General features: G+C 35.1%; 2 protein-coding genes across 7 annotated transcripts; both read left to right on the top strand.

The window, feature by feature from the left end:
- Nucleotides 1-408: 408 nt before the first annotated feature.
- On the top strand, nucleotides 409-20,044 carry LOC144557437 (uncharacterized). 5 transcript variants are annotated; one of them, XM_078306008.1, is made up of 7 exons: nucleotides 410-560; nucleotides 665-862; nucleotides 973-1,104; nucleotides 1,505-1,636; nucleotides 2,037-2,168; nucleotides 2,462-3,034; nucleotides 19,815-20,044. In XM_078306008.1, exons 1-7 carry the CDS (start codon nucleotides 500-502, stop codon nucleotides 19,850-19,852), a joined length of 1,266 nt encoding a protein of 421 aa, XP_078162134.1. In that variant the 5' UTR covers nucleotides 410-499; the 3' UTR covers nucleotides 19,853-20,044. The 5 variants fall into 5 exon arrangements, with proteins under 5 accessions (XP_078162137.1, XP_078162134.1, XP_078162136.1 ...); XM_078306007.1 differs by lacking the exon at nucleotides 19,815-20,044 and adding an exon at nucleotides 3,119-3,438 and having other exon boundaries at nucleotides 411-560; XM_078306011.1 differs by lacking the exons at nucleotides 2,037-2,168; nucleotides 19,815-20,044 and adding an exon at nucleotides 3,119-3,438 and having other exon boundaries at nucleotides 409-560.
- Nucleotides 16,959-19,133, top strand: LOC144557438 (uncharacterized). Of its 2 annotated transcripts, none has more exons than XM_078306013.1 (3): nucleotides 16,959-17,740; nucleotides 17,860-17,946; nucleotides 18,352-19,133. In XM_078306013.1, exons 1-2 carry the CDS (start codon nucleotides 17,011-17,013, stop codon nucleotides 17,874-17,876), a joined length of 747 nt encoding a protein of 248 aa, XP_078162139.1. In that variant the 5' UTR covers nucleotides 16,959-17,010; the 3' UTR covers nucleotides 17,877-17,946; nucleotides 18,352-19,133. The 2 variants fall into 2 exon arrangements, with proteins under 2 accessions (XP_078162139.1, XP_078162138.1); XM_078306012.1 differs by having other exon boundaries at nucleotides 17,860-17,991.
- Nucleotides 20,045-22,613: the final 2,569 nt, after the last annotated feature.

Here is a 22,613-nt window from a genome sequence, read left to right as displayed (position 1 = left end):
CAAATCTGAAAGCACAAATAGTATTGTCCCTGTGCCATTCTAAATAGGTACCGTTTCTGAATTAATCTAAAACCATAAAATGAGGGAGGCACCGTTTCTGAATTAATCTAAAACTGAAAAATAGTGAACCCCACCATCCAAAATACTTGTCAACTAATTTGAGGCCCAATCTTAGCAAAGGATTTGTGATCCTACAGTAGAGGCCTTAATTAAAATGGTTCAAGCCCATTCTAAGAAAAAAAGGAAAGAAAAAAAGTTGCTTTGATCCCCAGTTTTCAAACAAGGAATAATTTTAGTTTCGCACCTCCCAAGAAGTGACACGCGCGCTCCTTCCGGGACCTTCTTCGATATGCCGACATCCACGTGTCCACTGAGCTGGCTACCGACTCCTGCCCAGCTCTATCCTTTCCTTTCTCAGCACCTGTTGTTATAACACTTGATCATTCTCCCCTCTAATTCTTAGTTCAATTTCTCTCTGTTCTCTCTTTTACCAGTAATCATGCAGATGAGTCAGCCTTCTGCACCTCATCATGGCCATGAAGTCGATCCGCATAGTGCAGGTCTCCATACTGATAAATATTCAATTCAAATCAGAAAGCAATTTCTTGTGAGATATCATCTCAATTTGATTTTGATCTATTTGTTGTGCTAAAATTTTATGTAGGAATAGAAGCTGAGGAGAAGCCGACCGTTATGCAACAGGTTAAAGATAAAGTAAATAAGATCAAAATCAAAATGGGCAAAAAGAAGCACGAAGATGGCCCAAATCGCGAGTCCGATATTATCTCAGATGAAGAGGAGATGGAAGTAGAGGAGGATGGGTACAAAGAGGATGTCGATCCGAATATTAACAGTGCCCCGAGTAATTTTTTTTTCTATATATATTTGTTGGTATTTGTTTGATGTGTTTTGATATAATATATGGTAGATTTATGTGTTTTTGAGTGTCTGAGAAATGCAAACTAATTGCAGCTTCGGAGCAGCAGAAGGTCTCGATTGGAGATGCTGAGAAGTTTGAACCGGAGAAAGTGCCGTTTGGGAATGTAATTGGAGATGTGAAGGAGGATCCAGTTGCTCCAAAGTCTACAAATCCACCAGCCAGAGGTATATATATCATTTTGAATATGAAACAAATAAATAGAATTTATGTAAAAAGGTGTTTAGGGTTCCAAAAAGGCTGAAAATATAATTTGTTGTTGTCAAACAAAAACAATGCAAATCAGACTGAAATATTGAGACCTTGGCTTAGGACAATTTTTAGTTTCATGCCTGGGCCCAAATTCGGGGTGGTTTGACTTTATATTTGTCGAATAAAAAAAATTGCGGTATCTTAGATTATGTCTAAACAGGATCTGGAGTTTTGTTGGTATTTGTTAGATAACAGTGACCCGAGTAATTCTTTTTTTCTATATATATATTTGTTGGGATTTGTTAGATATGTTTTGATATAGTTTATGATTGATTTATGTGTTTTGAGTGTCTGAGAAATGCGAACTAATTGCAGCTTCGGAGCCCCAGAAGGTCTCGATTGGAGATGCTGAGAAGTTTGAACCGGAGAAAGTGCCCTTTGGGAATGTAATTGGAGATGTGAAGGAGGATCCAGTTGCTCCAAAGTCTACAAATCCACCAGCCAGAGGTATATTTATCATTTTGAATATGAAACAAATAAATATAATTTATGTAAAAAGGTGTTTAGGGTTCCAAAAAGGCTGAAAATATAATTTGTTGTTGTCAAACAAAAACAATGCAAATCAGACTGAAATATTGAGACCTTGGCTTAGGACAATTTTTAGTTTCATGCCTGGGCCCCAATTCGGGGTGGTTTGACTTTATATTTGTCGAATAAAAAAAATTGCGGTATCTTAGATTATGTCTAAACAGGATCTGGAGTTTTGTTGGTATTTGTTAGATAACAGCGACCCGAGTAATTCTTTTTTTCTATATATATATTTGTTGGGATTTGTTAGATATGTTTTGATATAGTTTATGATTGATTTATGTGTTTTGAGTGTCTGAGAAATACGAACTAATTGCAGCTTCGGAGCCCCAGAAGGTTTCGATTGGAGATGCTGAGAAGTTTGAACCGGAGAAAGTGCCGTCGGGGGATGTAATTGGAGATGTGGAGGAGGATCCAGCTGTTCCAAAGTCTACAAATCCACCAGCCAGAGGTACATCATTTGGAATATATGACAAATAATGAAAATTTATGTAAAAAGGGGGGTTCCTTGTTCCAAAAGGGCCAAAAATATTATTTGTTGCCAAACAAAAAACAATGCAAAATCAGACTGAAATGTTGATCTTAATTGGACCTTGGCTTAGGACAATTTTAGTTTCATGCCCGGGCCCAAATTCGGGGTGGTTTGACTTTATATTTATCGAATAAAAGAAATTGTGGTATCTTAGATAATGTCTAAACATGATATGGAGTTTTAGAAGAAACAATTTTTGCGTGTCGATTCAGGTGGAGAGGATATTGGGATGACACCGGTTATCCAATCATTTGAAGCCATTTCTGTCTCAAACGAAGCAAAACCCAAACTCGAACCAAAACCAGAACTCGAATCAAAACCAGAAACCCAACCATCAGCTCCTACCGGCTCCACTGATCAACCCACTGTAACCTACACCGAGAAACTCAGATCCATGGCCACTGCAGAATATGGCAAGAACATAGCATCCACAGTATACGATACACTTTCCACTGCTGGTACAGCAGTGGTACAGAAAATTCGAGGCGGCTCCCCCACAAAAGAAGTCAATACAGAGACAAACCGGGATGTTAGCCAAGATAAAGGGGGGTCGGTAAAAGAGTACGTATCTGATAAGCTGAAGCCGGGGGAGGAGGATCAGGCTTTGAGCGAGGTGATATCGGAGGCAGTGCAGGGGAGCAAGGAAGATACGACGAAGAAGGCTCAGGCAATGGCTGGTGGTACGCGAATGGTAGAGAGGATATGCGGGGCCGTGACGTCAGTGGTTGGAGGCGGTGATAAATCCAATAAAACTACTGTAGCAAGTGATCTGCAGCAAGAGAAAGGTACAGCTTGAGAAGCCTCTATTGAGTTAATTTTATTTTTTAGAAGAAGAGAAATGTAACAATATTTTTGTTGTTCTTTGCAAGGTTCTAATGAGGCAGCTGAACCAAGGATGCGGGAGTAGTACAAGTTAGTAATTAATAATGGTTATAAAATTAAACAATATTTTTGTTTTTTTGTGTGATGCTTTTGAGTTACTATATATGTAAATAACATAAGAATCCCTGGTGGATTTTGTTTCATCTCTTTAAAATCCTGTTCTTGAAGAAAGTCCTATGTACTTTTTTCTTATTTGAATTTAATGTATAAAAGCGGATTTGTATATTATTACAATTAAGCTGGATAACTGTAGTTATCACAGTAAGTGATAAACGGAAATGGCTGTTATGGGCCTGAGTGTATGGAATTGATGGATGTTTGGTTTAGTACAGGAAAATTGTGTTTATAGAGTATGTACAAGCAGAGGGAGCAACTTAGGCCCATTGGAGAATTCGGATCTCTCAAAATCATAATTCGAGTTTGAATGCCCGGACTGTCTAATTCATAATGGTCACGGATTCATGAATTCTAACTTTGGGTCTATTCGGATTCTAATTTTGAGTTTGCAATGGCCACCCTATGCTGCGCATTACAAATTAATTAGATTTGACAATTCTTTGATGAGCAAGGGATTTTTTTAAAGCCACATTATTCAAATTCAGTTCCTCTTGAATTCTCTTGGGAATCCATATTACCTGTTCTTTTAATTAAGTAAAATATTGTTAATACAGCTAGCACAACTGGGCTTGAAAACCTTGTTCTAACTAATGCGTTTGACATGAAGTGGACAGCCTTGTGACTTGGTCTATCCTGATAGCTAACAATACCATATTGCTGATACAGCTTTCACAAAAAGCCGAAATTTTTATTTATACATTAATCACAAAAAAAAGAAAAATCAAATTACCTGGAGAATCTGGGGAATTTGAGGAATATTCAGGCCGTCAAACCGTTATGCAGTCTCAAAAAACGGAGGCGGAGAGAGCTCATATGAATGGGATCAATTGATCTCCATTTAGAGTGAAATGCCACAAATTCCGTAAATTGATCTCCATTTTTAACATGAAAATTTTATATGATTAATTGTCATTATGTGTTTGACCCTCATAGTTCGAAAGTCTAGCTCCGTCCCGGGTCATATACGTCTTCAAATGGTTCTGCGGCTCCATTGTTATTTTTTTTTTATAAATGGTACAGAGAACCATGTTTTATTGGAAACCAATTCTTTGTAAGTGGCACAAATATCAGGAATTTTTGTTATGTGTTGCATAATTATTCAATACAGAATTATTTTGTATGATAATTAAAATTATTAAGAAAAAAAATAAATGTTGCCGCAGAACCATTTGAAGTCCCCTAGACTTGGATCGCAGGGGTATATGGCGGCTCCTAATTTTTGGGACTGTAAAATAGTTTAGCAGCTTGGATATTTCTCAAATTCTCCACAATCTGAAGCGATTTGGTTTTTATTTATTTTTTATTTTATAAATACAAAATTCGGCACAAAAAGTTTTTGACTTTTTTGGTTTCTCAATTTTTTAACATGATCCTTAATTATTTGGCTGGTACCGGTTGCTTGGCACCTAGTGCTACAAAAAATAACATACCAAAATTGTAGTTGATGCTACAAATTAAATTATTGCAATTATGTGCATTTCTATTTAACTTATAAAAAATAAGTACCGGCCAGTACCGTAAATTCAAATGCTGGCGCAAATCATTCTATCTTATGTAGCCTAACAGAGGAGGGGAAGCTGAACAAATCAGGCATGGATAAAATATGAATAATCATTTTTGTACCTGCGCTACAGTAATTACATTTAGAGGAATAATATATTATGGTCCCCACTAATTATATTGTATCCACTGAGTACGGCTAACACGCTTCCTCTAGCATATGGGCCGAAATGCTTCCGGTGGAAATTTGAAATTTCAAAATCCAAAAAGTCGATCTGAACCGTTCATCTTCTTCTCCATATTAATATCTGCTTGGAGACCAAATTTTACATTTTTCTGAATTTTTTTACTATTTATTAAGCCATTTTGAAAATCGCTGATCCAACGGTAGCTTCTGATTTTTACTGTTTGGTAAGCCACCGTTGGATCAGCAATTTTCAAAGTGGCTTAATAAATAGTAAAAAAATTCAGAAAAATGTAAAATTTGGTCTCCAAGTAGATATTAATATGGAGAAGAAGATGAACGGTTCAGATCGACTTTTTGAATTTTGAAATTTTAAATTTCCACCAGAAGCATTTCGGCCCATATGCTAGAGGAAGCGCGTTAGCCATACTCTGTATCCACTAATTATTATTCTAAAAAGATATTATATAGTCTTAACTAATTATTATTCTAAAATTCTAGCAGCACCCTTTCAAAGCCTCGGCACTAATTCCGCATCAACATTTCTCTAACAAAAATAGTTGACCTCATAAAAATAAATACTTCAGTCCATAGATATAAATACTTTCAATACTTAGATATTGATACTTTCAGTGTTATATGTAAAAAGAGGAGGGATTCAATTACAAGATTATGGCAGTTTAGGTCCCCACAAGCAGTTATGTAAAAATTGCAACATTGTTTATTATATAGATATAAATACTTGTGTTCTTTGAACTATATACTTCAAGATTTGACTATTAATATTAAAAAAAGAGTTATAGATCTAGAACGATTGCGGTCCCCACAAGCAATTATGGCAGTTTAGGTGCGGGTACGATGTCAGAAATTTCAAAAATAGGTGCGGGTACGATTATTTAAAAATAATTAATTTATCATTTACATTGTTTACTATATAGATATAAATACTTGTGTTCTTTGAATTATATACTTCAAGATTTGACTATTAATATTTTAAAATAAACTTACAGATCTAGAGCAGTTGCGGTCCCCACAAGCAATTATGGCAGTTTAGGTGCGGGTACGACATTAGAAATTTAAAAAAAAGTGCGAGTATGATTATTTAAAAATAATTAATTTATCATTTACATTGTTTACTATATAAATATAAATACTTGTGTTCTTTGGACTACATACTTCAAGATTTGACTATTAATATTAAAAAAAAAGTTACAGATCTGAAGTGTAGTTATGGCAGTTGGGTCCCCACAAACAATTATATATGACAGTTTAGGTGCAGGTACTGTGCAGGTACTGTAGCGCGGGTACTCATATCAGTTTCCATAAAATATTGGCCGAAATTGAATATTTTGGGTAAAAACAATTTAATGTAAATAACAGAAATGACTGGTATGATTTCTAAGCTGCTTGTGTTTAATTGGGGTTTATCGTTTTTTATTTTACCTAAATTGTACTAAATATAAGGTATATATACTTTGATCGCATCTCCAAGCTCCTACTAGGGAAAACAAAAGAAAAAAGAAACAGACTTGGTGGGTAAAAAATGAGGCAAAAAAAGCATACCAATTAACAAGGGAAAACACAGTAAAAGAAGGAAATAAGTCGGATTTGGCTAATATGCTATGGGTTGCATAGAGGCCTCCTGTGCTACGGCTCAATATTTAACTTTTCAAAATTCTAATGGTCGATCCGAACCGTTCATCTTATTCTCCATATTAATATGTGTTTGGAGACCAAATTTTACATTTTTTGGAAATTTTTTACTATTTTTTTAGATTTATTGAATATCGCTGTTTTTTATGGTCCAGATTTGTCTGAAAAACAGCGATTTTCAATAAATCTAAAAAAATAGTAAAATTTTTTCAAAAAATGTAAAATTTGATCTCCAAACACATATTAATATGGAGAACAAGATGAACGGTTCGGATTGACCGTTTGGATTTTGAAAAGTCGAATATTGAGCCATAGCACGGGATGCCTCTATGCAACCCATAGCACCGTAGCCATGTCCGAAATAAGTCTGCTGTTATTATAAGGGAATAACAGGTTCGGAATAACAGGAACCTGTTATTCTGATTCCAACTGTTCAAGTATGCATGAATCTCAACAAAAAATTTAGTTACGGCCTGATTAATTACCGTACTTATCACGGCCTGATTAGTGATAAACTAGTTACCGCACTTATTAATTAGAGTAGAACTAGGGTGTTCTTAAGCTCACCAAAGTGTTTGGTGAGCTTAACTCCAAAATCTATGAAATCGGTTTCAAATGACGAATCCGAATCGTTGAAATCTGCCTATCTTACGAGTGATGCGTCTACATGTGAAAATTTTAAACATTCAAATTAATTTATTATAAAGTCAAGCAGTCAAAAACGTTCAAAAAATGAATGCACTAAAGTTAATCTATTAATATTTTAATTTTGACCTATTGACTTTATACTAAATTAATTCGAATGTTTAAAATTTTCACATGTAGACGCATCACTCGTAAGGTAGGCGGATTCCAACGGTTTGAATTGGCATAGTTTCAATTCTAAGCTCTCAGAAAATTCCAGTGGATTACACAGGTCTGAATTCAAAATTGGTTTTTATTGAGATTGTTACCGGTCTTGACTACTGACCCAGACTTTGAATGGGTTCAGTTCTTTTATTCAGAGCCTAACAAGAAAAGTGTAAACTGGCCCATCAATTATGTGTTGCAACTTGCAAGGGAGAAAACAAAAGAGATTAATATTATATTCTACTCTAAAATCTATTCCAACTTTTGGATGTTTAGCTTCGGAAATAAATCTGCTGTGATTCCAAATTTTCTGCAATCCCTGCTATTCTAAATTTCTCCTTTCATTTGTTTAGAGATTCTAAAATGCACAAATCTCAAAGAGGAGTTACCTTTTATGTACAAATCTCTAAACAAATGAAGGGAGGGAATTTGAAATCACAGGGATTGCAGGGAATTTGGAATCGCAGCAGATTTATTTCCGTTTAGCTTCTGCCATGATCCCCCCCCCCCCCCCCCCCCCCCCCCCCCCCCCCCAAAAAAAAAAAAAAAAAAATTATGGTAAGAGGACCAGTATCGGGAGGAATTCGTATCCTCTGCATTAACTCAAAAATGAATCTTTTGAATGAATGTATCTGGACTGTTTAATAAGCTTTGAGATTCTTGCAAATTAGATCCGCATTAAAATTAAAGATCCCCTATGTTATAGATGGAGGACCGGAGGGACTCCGTTTATAATATGTAGGCTGATATCTATTAACTCAAAAGATGCTCTTTTGAGTTAATGCAGACGCTGCAGACTCTATGGAGATGGCTTATCTGGTGATAGCTTATCTATTTGAAGTCTTTATAATTAATAAATATATAACCCAATATCAGATGTGAACTTTCTTGTTCACACTATAATATAATAATACTTGTTCAATGAACTCGCCGGGAAAGTTTAACGTTGAAAGATTCTCTATCTTATTTTGTTTTTTTTTTTTTCCTTTTGAAGTACGTACATGATTTCACAGGAAGGAAGCAAACTAGCAACCCTATTTTGACTCAATCAGAATTCCTATTTTACAAAGCAATGGATTCCAGATTGTATTGGAATAATTACAACCTCAGTCACCACTGTTGAACAGTCAGAAATCAGAGTGCAAATCATTCTTTATATATATGTATCAAGTATCAAGAGTTAGGCTGGGGTGCTATGGATAGCATAGAGGCCTCTATGCTACGGCTCAATATTCGAGTTTTCAAAATTCAAACGGTCGATCCGAACCGTTCATCTTATTCTCCATATTAATATCTGCTTGGAGACCAAATTTTACATTTTTTGAATTTTTTTACTATTTATTAAGTATTTTACAAAATTGTTGATCCAACGGTGGCTGCACAAAACAGTAAAACCGTTGGATTAGCGATTTTCAAAGTGGCTTAATAAATAGTAAAAAAATTCAGAAAATTATAAAATTTGGTCTCCAAGCAGATATTAATATGGAGAATAAGATGAACGATTCGGATCGACCGTTTGGATTTTGAAAACTTGAATATTGAGCCGTAGCACGGGAGGCCACTATGCTATCCATAGCACCCCAGCCTAACTCCAAGTATCAATTATATATAAATTTCGCACATGTGATTTGACATTGAACAATGTGACCAAAGAATTTGCCTCTGGCTTAATTGTTCCTTTTATTTTCAAAATTGGTTTTATTGAGATTGTTACCGGTCTTGACTACTGACCCAGACTTTGAATGGGCTCAGTTCTTTTATTCAGAGCCTAACCAGAAAAGTGTAAACTGGCCCATCAATTATGTGTTGCAACTTGCAAGGGAGAAAACAAAAGAGATTAATATTATATTCTACTCTAAAAAAAAAAACTTTTGGATGTTTACTCTGGAGTCAACAGTCAATAAGCTATTACAAAATTGCTATCCGTTGGGAAGCCGTATTATGCACATTCACTTCTGAGATCTGCATAGGGGTGTCAATGACACCCATTTACCCGTTTACCCTACCCGTATTGTATTCGATAAGACGGATATGGGTAAATTTTTTTATTAGTTAACTTATTGGGTATGGATACGGGTAATGATTTTTTTTCGTTAGATAAACAGATATGGGTACGGGTACAGGTTATTTCGTACCCATTAGGTAACGGGTAATTAGATAAAATAAATTATATCATAAGAAGAATATGAGTAAGACTACGGTGCTATGGGTTGCATAGAGGGCTACGGTGCTACGGCTCAATATTCGAGTTTTCAAAATCCTAAAGGTCGATCCGAACTGTTCATCTTGTTTTCCATATTAATATGTGTTTGGAGACCAAATTTTACATTTTTTGGAAATTTTTTACTATTTTTTTAGATAGGCAAAAAATCAAATATCTGAATGGTGCAGAATTTTTTACATCAAGTGATTTTTTACCTATCTAAAAAAATAGTAAAAATTTTCCAAAAAAATATAAAATTTGGTCTCCAAACACATATTAATATGGAGAACAAGATGAATGGTTCGGATTGACCGTAAGAATTTTGAAAAATCAAATATTGACCCATAGCACCGTAGTCTTACTCAAAGAATATTATGCTAAATATTTTACTTTTTATTTGAATGTTTTATTATTTAGTTAAGGAATTGAATTTGTTAGAAGAGATATTTGTGATTTTGATTTTTTTGCTTAATAAAAAACTATTACTTAGAATTAATTGCATATTTATATTTTATATTAGTAATTCTGATTGCATATGTATGATATGATAAGTTTTGATGCTTTATTTGTAAAAATAATAAAACTATTATATTTGTATTATTCGTTATTTGCCCACTACCGTTTCGTTACCCGCTAATCTTAATGGGTATGGGTAGGGTAGAGTAAGACAAATTCTTAACGGGTATGGATTAGGGCTGTAAATGAGCTGAGTTTGAGCGAGTTACTCCCAACTCGAACTCGGCTCATTTAATAAACGAGCGAGCCAACTCGAGTTGAGATGATAATAACGAGTTGTAGAGCCAACTCGAACTCAGCTCGTTATCAACTCGAGTTGGCTCACAACTCATTTATAACTCGTTTAACCAGTGATAGTATTACAACACAAGTTCAAACTCAGCTCGTTATCAACTCGAGTTGGCTCACAACTCGTTTAACCAGTGATAGTATTACAATACAAGTTCAAACATATTTTACACGAATCTCAAAGCACAAATAACAGTCTAGAGATTCGGATTTGATTATTTTGGAATTTATTGTGACTAATACTATGTAACTTTATGTAACTCGAGTTATAAATGAGCGAGTTGGGGCCAACTCGAACTCAGCTCATTTATTAAACGAGTTGGCCAACTCGAGTTGTAAATGAGCCGAGTTAAACGAGCTGTAAATGAGCGAGTTACGAGTTCGAACTTTTTTGCCCAGTCCTAGTATGAATATGATATATGAGTAAGGTCAATTCTTAAGTGGACAGAATATGAAAATGGTTTCACCCTATCCGTATCGTACCCATTGACACCCCTAGATCTACATGTCCGCTATTATCTACATATCCGGCAACTTGGCAAGAGGACCAGTATGGGGAGGGCTTATCTGGTGATAGCTTATCGATTTGAAGTCTTTATAATTAATATAACCCAATATCTTTTTTTTAAAAACCTTGATAGAAGCTGCGAAGTCGTGAGGGGGAATCGAACTCTCTAATATAACCCGAAGTCGTGAGGAGGAATCGAACTCTCTAATATAACCCAATATCAGATGTGAACTTTCTTGTTCACACTTATAATAATACTTGTTCAATGAACTCGATCGCCTGGAAAGTTTAACATTCAAAGATTCTCTAATCTTATTTTGGCTTTTTTTTTCCTTTGGAAGTACGTACATGACTTCACAGGAAGGAAGCAAACTAGCAACCTTATTTTGACTAAATCAGATTCTAATAACTGGACAATAACTTCATAAATATATACTAGTATTGTATCCGTGTGTTGCAACGAAAACATATTATAAAATAAAGAAGATTAAGAGTTTAATTTACAATTTGCATTTCAAACTTAGATGTGAGTAAAGAGATTTGATAAAAAAAAAGAAAAAAGACAAATAACTTGTAGAAATATATATATATATATATCTTATAGGCAAAAGCCAAAAGGACAAAAAATATTTAGTGAAAGTGAATTCGTATTAATAAATTAGTTGCTCCATTTTGTGGCAGTAATTATAGTTAATGTTACTAAAATTCCTTCTCAATATATGTTATCCATATAATTAACAACTATAATTGATAACGAATTTGAACATAATAAAAAATAATATTTTATCTTATCAAAATTGAAGAAGTAAAATTGTAAAAAGATTCACTATAACATAAATTGAGTAATATATTAAATTTGGAGATGTCAAATAATTTGATAAGATATCAAATGTTGATAAAATATTTTTAAAAAATGTCAGCATTTGATATTCTTAAAAATAAATTGATAATCCATCATGATTCTTAAATAAGGAAATAAAGAATGGAGATAGCTGGAGAGGAGAAATAAGAAAATGAATCAATTGATTTTCTCTCCAATTTTGTCCTCTATTCAATTTTAATTATAACATATCGTGTGGCAGTATATGTGGTGAATATATTTCTAACTAAATTTAGACTTCTATGTGTAAAAAAGATGCATTTAATCAAAATAAGACAAATTATTTGATTAGATGATTGATATTAAATCTAAAATTTCATCTTTCAATCATAGCCGTTGACGGATTATGACATCTACGTGTACAATATAAGAATGGAGATACAAGAGGGAATTGTAGCAGAGGAAATAAATCTGCTGCGATTTCGAAGGATCGCAGAATCCCTGCAATTGCAACCCCAACAATTCATATATTTTGAGATTCATGCAAAAAAACTAACTTCTTTTTAGATTCCTACGTATTCATTAAATAAAATTTAGGAATAGAATCACAGCGACCCTGCGATCCTTTGAAATTGCAGCAGATTTATTTCATGTAACAGCTAATGCTGCCTTGAAAAAACATAGGTGGGCTTGTTCTAATTGTACTCCTGGATTTCGAAATTAATAGTTTGAAAGTAAGGAGTCCTTAGATCAACTAATAGCTCACTTATTGGTTGCCACGAGTCCGGTTCCTCTACAGTAAATCAAATTTTGCGTTTAGATTCGGATAATCTGGTTCAAATTGGTATTCACACGGATGATTCTTTAATATCGTATTAAAAGAGATTTGATGGTCTGGATCTCGACTCATAATTTGAGTTACTTTTTTTTTTTTTTTTTTTGAAGGCTATTTTGAGTTACTTTAGGTGATACCAGTCAAGGCTGCTATATATATAACACTGCTTCTTTAGTCATTGAATCAATCATTTACAAAAGGGGGCAACCAAAAACAGAGAAACTTTCCCTTCCTTTCCATCAAAATGCATCAAGAATCACCACACCACAGTAGCCAAATGGGGCGAATCAGCTCATCCCCCAAATCGGCACCATCTTCTCCACTAGGAATTTCCAAGCGGATCAATGGAACCCAACAATCGACTCCGGTAGTATGTCAAACCGAACAAGAAACCAATGAGTCAGCCAAGTTGTTTCAAGAGATTCAGGGATCTCTTATTGTAGTCGCTGTTCTAGCAGCTGGGGCCACCTACCAGGCCGGTCTGAGCCCGCCTGGCGGCTTCTGGCAAGCAAATGACGACCAAGGTCACATAGCAGGCACACCAGTGCTCGAAGACATATTTCCACGCCGCTACAAGGCATTTTTTTATTGCAACTCTACAGCTTTCATCATGTCCCTTGTCATAATCATTCTTCTCATGAACAGTCGGTTCTACAACAACCCTGGGGTCATTAAAGTCTTGAAGTTCACAATGATTCTGGATTTGTTTGGGTTCATGGGGGCCTATGCAGCCGGGAGCTGCCACGAGCTAACATTATCGATCTATTTGTTTGTAATGATGGGTGGGGTGTTCATCTATATTATCTCGTTCGCACGCGCAATTGCATGGACAGGGTACCGGGTGCACAGCAATGTATGAATTGTATGAAGAATCCGGCCTAGGCAGAGCTTGTTTTCTCTTTCTTCATATATATTCGAATATTTCATATCTGCTGCCAGACAGCCCTTGAAGAGTTAAATCCTTATTTGATTTATGTATTAATTACACTTCTTGTTCTTGGTCAAATTGAATGCTCTAAAATAGGAATTCTGGCACTGTGACACAGTTGATGATACAAAAATACTTCTAGTATAATTTAGGGATAATTAATTATTGTACAATTTAAATAATATATCAAAATTTATAGATAATATAAAATATTTTATTATTTGTATAATTTATTAAATTCAACATTAATTGCTCGTTTTGAAAATAAATAATTTTGAGCCTTCTGAGCCTTTACTTGCTTAGTATTCATTTTGTTAGGAGATTAGTTTTTGATGTGATATTGTTTTTATTTGTATGCTTTTATGTCTTTTGATGTTAATAGTGAAATGTTGTAAGACTTATCGTATTTGATTTTGGTATCTATTTTGGATACCAAATCAAGTATGCTTGATTTCTATAAAATTGGTGGTCATACTACTACTTTTAAAAAAAAAATATTGAGTAGCACTGCCAATAGTCCGGTTCCTTAATTCTATTGCATGAAAAATTCACCACAATCTAATACACATACCCGATATTTTTTTTGAGAGAAAAATATGTACACCCTATATTATTTTCATATAATTTGTAAAATAAAAAAAATCTTCCTATGGGTTTTATAAAAATAATTTTCTTTTTTGAAAATTTGACAGAAGCTGCCAATTGCATAATAATAAGATGTAACTACTGTGTAGGTGAGAACATTTTTAAAATATGCTTCAACTGGTGCCAACTGCCTCTTTGAGTGTCTCCATGCATGGCACTACTGGTAAAATATTTAGATGATTGATTGACCTTGTCCATAGAGTCAACCCTCCCCATATATGAACTACTTGTAAATGAGTTAGGCTAATATGACATTGGTGTTATTTGAAACTAAATAACATCACATCTTAAACCCTTAGATCTGCTTTAAGATTCGTACAAAATAAAGTGCTTGAACAGTAAAAGCGGATATTACGAATCTTAAAGCAAATCTAAGGGTTTAAGATGTGGTGTTATTTAGTTTCAAATAACACCAATGTCATGTTAGCCTAACTCCTTGTAAATATCTTTACAACTTATATTAGAAAGCTATATACATACAAAGTCAACCCTCCATTTCCTACTATTAACTACTCATAATCATTGCAACTTTTATAAGAAAGCTACATTATTTCCATCCTCCAACTCTGAAAACACACAGACTCTCTCTCTCTCTCTCTCTGGAAAATTAAACATTTCTCAAAGGATGGCAGATAATATTGCATCTTCGTTTCTCCAAGTGGTGTTCCAAATCACCGCCAATTTTCTCGTAGAAGAGCTGAAATTGGAGGACGATCTCGAAACCGAGATTAAAGATCTCCAGAAAAATACCTCCATGATTGGCGGCACTCTCAACGTCGCTAAGATGAATCCCTCGCAACTTCTCAAGCATTGGCTGGACGAACTGAGAGATGTTGGGTATGAGGCGATAGATTTGCTCGACGAGCACAACACCGAACTCCTACGTCGGAATTTGGTCCCTTCTCCTGAGGTACTTGATTATTGTAATAATTTGAATTAAAGATATAGTAATAAGTTTTGGTTGAAACATACAAATTTGAATGCATACAATCAAATATATCGTTTCCATGTGTGAATTCAAAGGATACATATACCAAATGGTGTATGTACATAGACATGTTAAAGGTGTTTTTGTAAAGCATCATATTTTACATCTAATTTTTAAAATTTAAATAGTCGATTCAAACAATGATTTCAATATAAAAAATCTCTTCTTAGACAAAATCTATATATTTTAAAATTCTTGTACTATTTTCTCGGATGAATAGAATATTATTGATCTAAAATTTCTGGACCATTCCATAACAATTTTTTTCTATCTATAAAAAAAATAATAATAAAAGAATTTTTAAAAATATAAAATTTAGTCTCCATTTTTTTTTTCAATCATGTTGATTAGTTTTGAATCAACCATTTGAACTTTGAAAATAAAAAATGGATGTGAAGTACGTACGGGAGGATCCGTGCTTAATAAAGCATATATATTAGCTCAATTCTTCTAGTGCTTAATAAAGCATATATATTTTTGGAAGAAAGGAATGAGTTTATCAGCTCTATGAGATTGAGCTACACTCGGGTTCCCTTGTATATAAAGCCCTGTTTAGCATATTTCTCCATAATCCCCAAAAATCGACAGTTTGAAAAGGAATGGATAGTCCAATTGTGGATGGCACAAAATTTCATTGTGAAGGGAAGTGAGGAAAGGATTGAGGATATAGGCAATAATTACTTTGATTGGTTGGTAAAACAATCCTTTTTTCATAGAACGACAAGCGGTCTTAATAAAGGCCGATATGTGTATAGCATTCCTGATATGGTTCATGAAGTTGCGCGACACATCTCATATGAGGAGTGTTGCATATTTGAGGTTGGCAAGTCTGATAAGCCATCTAAAATTACTAGACACATTTCAATCGACTTGACAAGAGAGAAGCTTTCATGTACCCCCAACCCATTCACTGAAATCTATCACTGCAAGGGCTTATACACACTCTTAGTCATCGTCGACGATTCCTTAATTAATTATCCTCCAAGGTTACCTGATGATCTTTTGAATAACTTACCAATACTCCGAACCTTAGATTTAAGCTATTGTAAACTTGATACTTTACCAACCAATATTGGAGATCTGAAACATCTTCGTTACCTCCAACTCCGAAACTCAAACATCCAAGAACTCCCAGAGTCAGTTAGTAACCTTTACAATCTTCAGACATTGGGTCTTAGGAATTGTTTCTCATTAAGAAAATTGCCCAAGGAGACAAGGTTTCTCCAGAAACTTCTACACCTTGATTTGCATCTAGATTATTTATGCCCAAATGCCAACCGAACGGTGTCATCCTGTGAAAAATTAGAGTCAATGCCACCAGAGATAGGACTACTAACTAATCTGCAAGTGCTATCTCGATTTGTAGTTAGCACAAGAAGGAATTGTGGTTTAAGTGAGTTAAGGAACTTGAATAACCTTCAAGGAGAGTTGTCAATCTCAAACTTGGATCTTGTCAAGAACTCTGATGATGCTGCAGAAGCAAATTTACAAGAGAAGCGACATATTGAAAAGTTGAAGTTTCTTTGGAGGGGGGATGGAGGGTCGCATGAAGAGTTGGTTTTAGAAAACTTGAAGCCGAGTAGTAGCATTAAAGAACTCAGCATAGTGGGGTACACCGGAGGAATTCTTCCTTCTTGGTTAGGGTCAACATACTTATCTAACTTGAATGCAATTTTCCTATCAGATTGCACGGATTGCATTATACTCCCAGCTCTTGGAAATTTACCTCTGCTACAGGACCTACATATAAAAGGAATGCATAGTTTGAAATCGATAGATTGCAAATTTTTTTGCGGTACTAGCGGAATTTGTTTTCCATCTCTAAAGAAGCTAGTTTTTGAGAACATGGCGAATGTGGAGACATGGATTGGAGAAGAAAATTGCGAGTTGTCACATCTCAGTGAATTGGTTTTGAAGGACTGTGCCAATCTCCAGAGGCTCACACATAACTTTCCTTTGCTAACAAGCCTGACAATAGAAAACTTACCGGCATTTGTCGGCCTACGCAGATACCCTTCCCTTAAGTACCTGAAAGTAGTTGCATGTACTAATTGGATTTGGGGCTCATGGCGTTGCCTCTCTTCACTCGTTTCCCTAACCCTTAGTCAGCTACCATCGAAAACTTTACCGGCTCGTTTACCAAAGATACTCGATTCTTTGCGAAATCTTGAAATAAGCCATTGTGAAAATCTCACCATGCTTCCTGATGACTTGATACCTTCAAGTATAACGTCTCTTTGTATCAAGCAGTGCCCAATGCTTCGTGAGTTGCCAAAGGGATTAGAAACTTTTAAAGCATTAGAAGATTTGGAGATTCAAGACTGCAAAAACCTTCAATTCTTGCCGGAACTTAAGAACCTACAATCGCTCACAAGGTTGGAGATTTCAGGTTGTCACTCGTTTGTATTCTTTCCGATCGAGGGGCTTCCAGATGCTCTCCATTTTCTAAGCATCAATGATTGCCCTTTATTTAGTAAGCAGTTTGAGCATTTTCTAAGCCCAGATCGGATAAAGATTAAGCATGTGTTTTCAGTATGGATCGATCAGAAGCTCTTTTCTTCTTGTAGAGCCCAAGGTACTTTTTCAGTACTATTTCTCTGTGTTTTCTTTCTTCTATTGACTTTCTTTTTAACAAATTCAAAGTCAAATTAGCTGTATGAATGTAATTGTTTTGTTTTACATATTACTTCTCAGGAGAGAGCTCAACATGAAGAAAGATAGTCCACTGCATAGCTTTGCCCTGAAGATAAGAGGAGACGAGTCAACGCTACTTGGATAATGGTAACTTGATAAAATTTGAAAAAAATGCTAGAGCTATCTGATAATGTAAATTTCTATGGTTTGTCAGGTGTTATCATTCTTAATTTACTTTGTAACTCCTGTAACCATCTCTTCGCCTGTACAATTTTGCATCAGTATTGTAACATTTGGCCTTGCAACAATTCAATTTCATAGAATGGAAGTTCAACAGATTTAGCTAGGTGTTTGTACCAAGTATACTTTTCATTTGTAAGTAATTAATTGAAACTTGCAGCATGTGTCACTTGATCTTAATTATACACGTCCTTTTTATATGCTAAAATATGATCAAAAGCGGAAAAGGACTTGCTATTCTATGTTTTCTTCTCTTATTGATTACATTTTTTTACAAAAGAACTCTTAATTTTTTGTTCTCTGCATGTCCAGGCCTGGATATTGATGAGGTAGAGTAAAAGGGAAGAAATGCATACAGCTTAGATAAGACTGGCAACACATAAGAGGTGGAAGGAATTACGTGGGATCATGACATCACTGGTAAGTGGTGAAGATCTGATGCAGCTTTGACCACTTCTTTGCATAAAGGTCAGATTTATTGACATCAGCTAGGTGATTTTTCAATTTGTTTATGTGTATTGCTAATTAACCAGAAGGGAAATATTAATTTGTTGGGTACTCATGAAGGGGAAGAGGTGGGGAAGCTGGGCTTGGATCAGAGTGGTATATTGAAATATAATTGGATCATTCTGTGTGTTTAAAGCTTTTGAAGCTTTAAAAAACATTTGCATTTTTTTACTATGATAGATGCCTCTCTTTAAAATATGTGCACTACTAGAAGTTGTTTTGTTCTTTTTGTTATTAATTTTTATTTTGAATGAACCGAATAGGTTCATACTCCTACAGCATTTTTTTTCTTGAAAATAAATGCAGTAGGAAATATACCAAATGTTTAGTTCTTCTTGTTTGTAATGGGTTAGCATTTAATTAATCAAGCTTTCCTATATCCATTTGAAAAGTAATCAAATTCTTCTTGTATCTTAAATGCTTAATCGTTTTTCGTGTGAGAGGTCTCCGGTTCCAAGTTTGGCTGGATTATTTGTGTATAAAGTGGGTGGTTGTAGAACTTCATATTTATCGAATAAAAGAAATTATGGTATCTTAGATAATGTCTAAACATGATCTGGAGTTTTAAAAGAAACAATTTTTGTTTGTCAATTCAGGTGGAGAGGAAATTTGGATGACACCGGTTATCCAATCATTTGAAGCCATTTCCACCTCAAACGAGCCAAAACCAGAATTCGAACCATAACCATAAACCCAACCATCAGCTCTTACCGGCTCCACCGATCAACCCACTGTAATCTACACCAAAAAACTCAGATCCATGGCCACTGTTCCAGCAGAATATGGCAATAACATAGCATCCACAGTATATTATACACTTTCCAATGCTGGTACAGCAGTGGTACACAAAATTTGAGGCGTTTCCCCCACAAAAGAAGTCGATACAGAAACAAACCGGGATGTTAGCACTAGCCAAGATAAAGGGATGTCAGTAAAATAGTACATATCTGAGAAGCTGAAGCCGGGGGAGGAGGATCAGGCTTTGAGTGAGGTGATGTCAGAGGCAGTGCAGGGGAGCAAGGAAGAGATGAAAGTGACGAAGGAGGTGGCTACGGCTCAGACAATGGCTGGTGGCACGCAAATTGAGGAGAAGATACGCGGGGCCGTGACGTCAGTTGTCGGAGGTGATGGATCTGATAATAATCATAATATTACTGTAGCAAGTGATCTGCACCAACAGAAAGGTACAGGTTGAGAAGCCTCTATTGAGTTGTTAATTTTATTTTTTAGAAGAGAAATGTAACAATATTTTTGTTGTTCTTTGCAAGGTTCTAATGAGGCAGATGAGCCAAGGATGCGGGAGTAGTATCAGTTACTAATTATGGTTATAAAATGAAACAATGTTTTTGTTTTTTTGTGTGATGCTTTGAGTTACTATATATGTAAATAACATAAGAATCCGTGGTGGATTTTGTTTCATCTCCTTGAAGTTCAGTTCTTGATTTAAGTCCTATGTACTTTTCTTCTTCTTTGAATTCAATGTATCATCCGCTTTTTGGCGGATCTGTATATTATTACAATTTACCTGGACAACTATGTGGTTATGGCCTAGTAAGTGCTAAACGGAAATGGCTGTTATGGGCTGAGTTTATGGAATTGATGGAAGGAAGATGGGTTTGTAGAGTTATGTATAATCAGAGGGAGTAACGCCCATTGGAGAATTCGGATCTCTAAAAGTAGATCATAATTTGAGTTTGGATGCCCGGACCGTCCGATTTGGATCAATTCGGATTCTAATCAGACGGTACAGATTCAAATTCAGAATTTAAGTTACTTTTGAGGATACGGACTCATTTGGGCTGATTCAGGAGGCCCGCATGTCATAACCCCGATGCAATAATTGAAATGCGATTAAATTAATTTGTTCATTTGCTAATGTGGAAGGATAGAAAAACACAAGTACGATATTACCTTGTTCTTTTAATTAAATAAAATACTGTTGATACAGCTAGCACAACTGGGCTTGAAAACCTTGTCCTAACTAATGCGTTTGACATGAAATGGACAGCTTTGTGACTTGGTCTATCCTGATTTCTGATAGCTAGCAATACCATATTGCTGATACAGCTTTCACAAAATGTTTTGACTTCTTTGGTTTACTCTAGATCCGCCCCTGACTAAAGATGATCGACAACAAGGACCGCCGTCAAGGTCAAATATGCAGGGGCGGATCTACGTGTATGTCAGGAGTGCTAAGTCACCTTGATGATTTTCAAAATCTTAATTATGTATGTTATAATTTAATTTATTTTTATATAGTTTAGTCCCCCTCATAAATGAGCAAATGTGTGTTTGTAGTTTAGTGGTAAGAGTTGTAATTAGTCTTTGTAAGATCATGGGTTGAAATTTCACTAACCACATTTTTTTCGCCTTTTTTCACATATTATACATTTGATAGATTAGCTCTCCTATTCAAATTTTTTAGTTCCGCTCTTGCAAATCTGTTTGAGAAAGAAGGACCAACTGGACAGGTCAGTGGCTGAGCAAAATGGAGAGCAGCAATAACTCAAACGGCACTTGAAATTAATGCTCCAGATACTAGCATAATTTCAACAAATTTTTTTTCAAATACTCTGACGTCAGAAAGTGGCACCATAAATGGATTTTTTTTATAAACTATAATTAATTAAATTAATTTTACCAAAGCAATATGATTTTTTTTTTTAAATGATAAGGACCGAATCTCCAATTCGATCTCCACATTTTACTTTTTTCTGGACCGAATTGGGGATTTGGTCTCCCTTTATTTTGAAACAGGGGCCGTCCCTGGCAAAAACAGTAGCTGGAAGAAACATATTGTTTATGGCGGAAACAGGTCTGTCCCTAGCAGTAACATGGCTGAAACAAAGGAAAATGTGGGAAAAAAAATAGGGGCTGTCCCTGGAAGAAACAGGCTGAAACAAGGGCTGTTCCTGAAAGAAACAGACCAAAACAGAGGAAAATGTGGAGACTGAATTCCCAATTCGGTCTCTCCAAAAAGTAAAATTTGGAGATCGAATTGAGGATTCGGTCCTTATGATTTTTGTAAAAAAAAGTAATCATGATGCTTTGCTAAATTTTTTATTTTTGATAAAAGTGGTTTAAAAACTACCAGTTTCATTAGAAACTAATTCGATCATACAAAATATGTCTTAGGATTGTTACAAGATAGCCAACCAAATCAAACTGATTATCTAACCAACAAAATAATACTCTGATTGTTAGACAATCAGAGCACTGCAGGTACCTAGAGTATTACACAAAGCAAGAGATACATCATTCAACAAAGTCTAGATATTAGAAATAACATGGAGGTGACTAATTGGCTATAGAAGAACTGGCATGAGATGAAGAAGCAGTTGGATTAGAGGATTGCAAATAGGCTGCATCTGCTGCATCCAATTCTTCTCTGTCTCTAAGGTAATCCCGGAGGTCTGAATCCTCTAACCCAAGATAGGGTTCTTCCTCGAAATCCCAAGAGCTGTTTTCCTCTGTGGAGGTATCGGTCTCCGAGAGGGTTATAAGAGGACCTGTCTGGGACAATTGAGTAACATCCATTGGTAATATTAAGGAGAGTTTAAAGTAAGAGTCATCTACATTGGATTTACACCAATAAGAGGCTAAAGATATAATATTTGAACCTATAGAAGCTAATGTTGGTACAGTAGTATCAGTAAAACATAATTTATTTCTAGTTAACCAAATTATCCATATTGTGGCAGCCCTAATCAATTCAATTAATGGTTTGTCTTTAAGAGGGATCCATGCGTCTAACATCCAAATGTCAGTAATGTATTCACAATTAAATTGGAAGGAGTTATGATTTGCTATCCATGTCCAGATGGCTGAGGTAGTGGGACATGTAACAAATAAATGGTCTATGGTTTCTGGTAAGGTACAAAATTTACAAGTTTGATCACCCGTCCAACCTTTTCTAACTAGATTATCTTTGGTTAAAATTTTACCCTCTTTTACTAACCATATAAACACCTTTACTTTAAGAGGTATTTTGGTTTTCCATAAGATAGTGTAGGTAGTGTTCTTAATACCATCATATTCTAACCTTTGCTAAAATTAATTTAATTAAT

Source organism: Carex rostrata, chromosome 7 (assembly GCF_964058835.1).
Source record: "Carex rostrata chromosome 7, lpCarRost1.2, whole genome shotgun sequence".
Taxonomy (NCBI): Eukaryota; Viridiplantae; Streptophyta; class Magnoliopsida; order Poales; family Cyperaceae; genus Carex; species Carex rostrata.
The sequence above is the reverse complement of the archived record's forward strand: the minus strand, read 5'-3'. Positions and strand labels throughout refer to the sequence as shown.

Excerpts from the sequence above, each read along its gene's own strand:
- LOC144557438 (XM_078306013.1), top strand. The coding sequence starts at position 17,011 with ATGGCGAATGTGGAGACATGGATTGGAGAAGAAAATTGCGAGTTGTCA.
- LOC144557437 (XM_078306008.1), top strand. The coding sequence starts at position 500 with ATGCAGATGAGTCAGCCTTCTGCACCTCATCATGGCCATGAAGTCGAT. Across the intron at positions 1,105-1,504 it reads TACAAATCCACCAGCCAGAG|CTTCGGAGCCCCAGAAGGTC; the intron begins GTATATATATCA and ends AACTAATTGCAG. Across the intron at positions 1,637-2,036 it reads TACAAATCCACCAGCCAGAG|CTTCGGAGCCCCAGAAGGTT; the intron begins GTATATTTATCA and ends AACTAATTGCAG.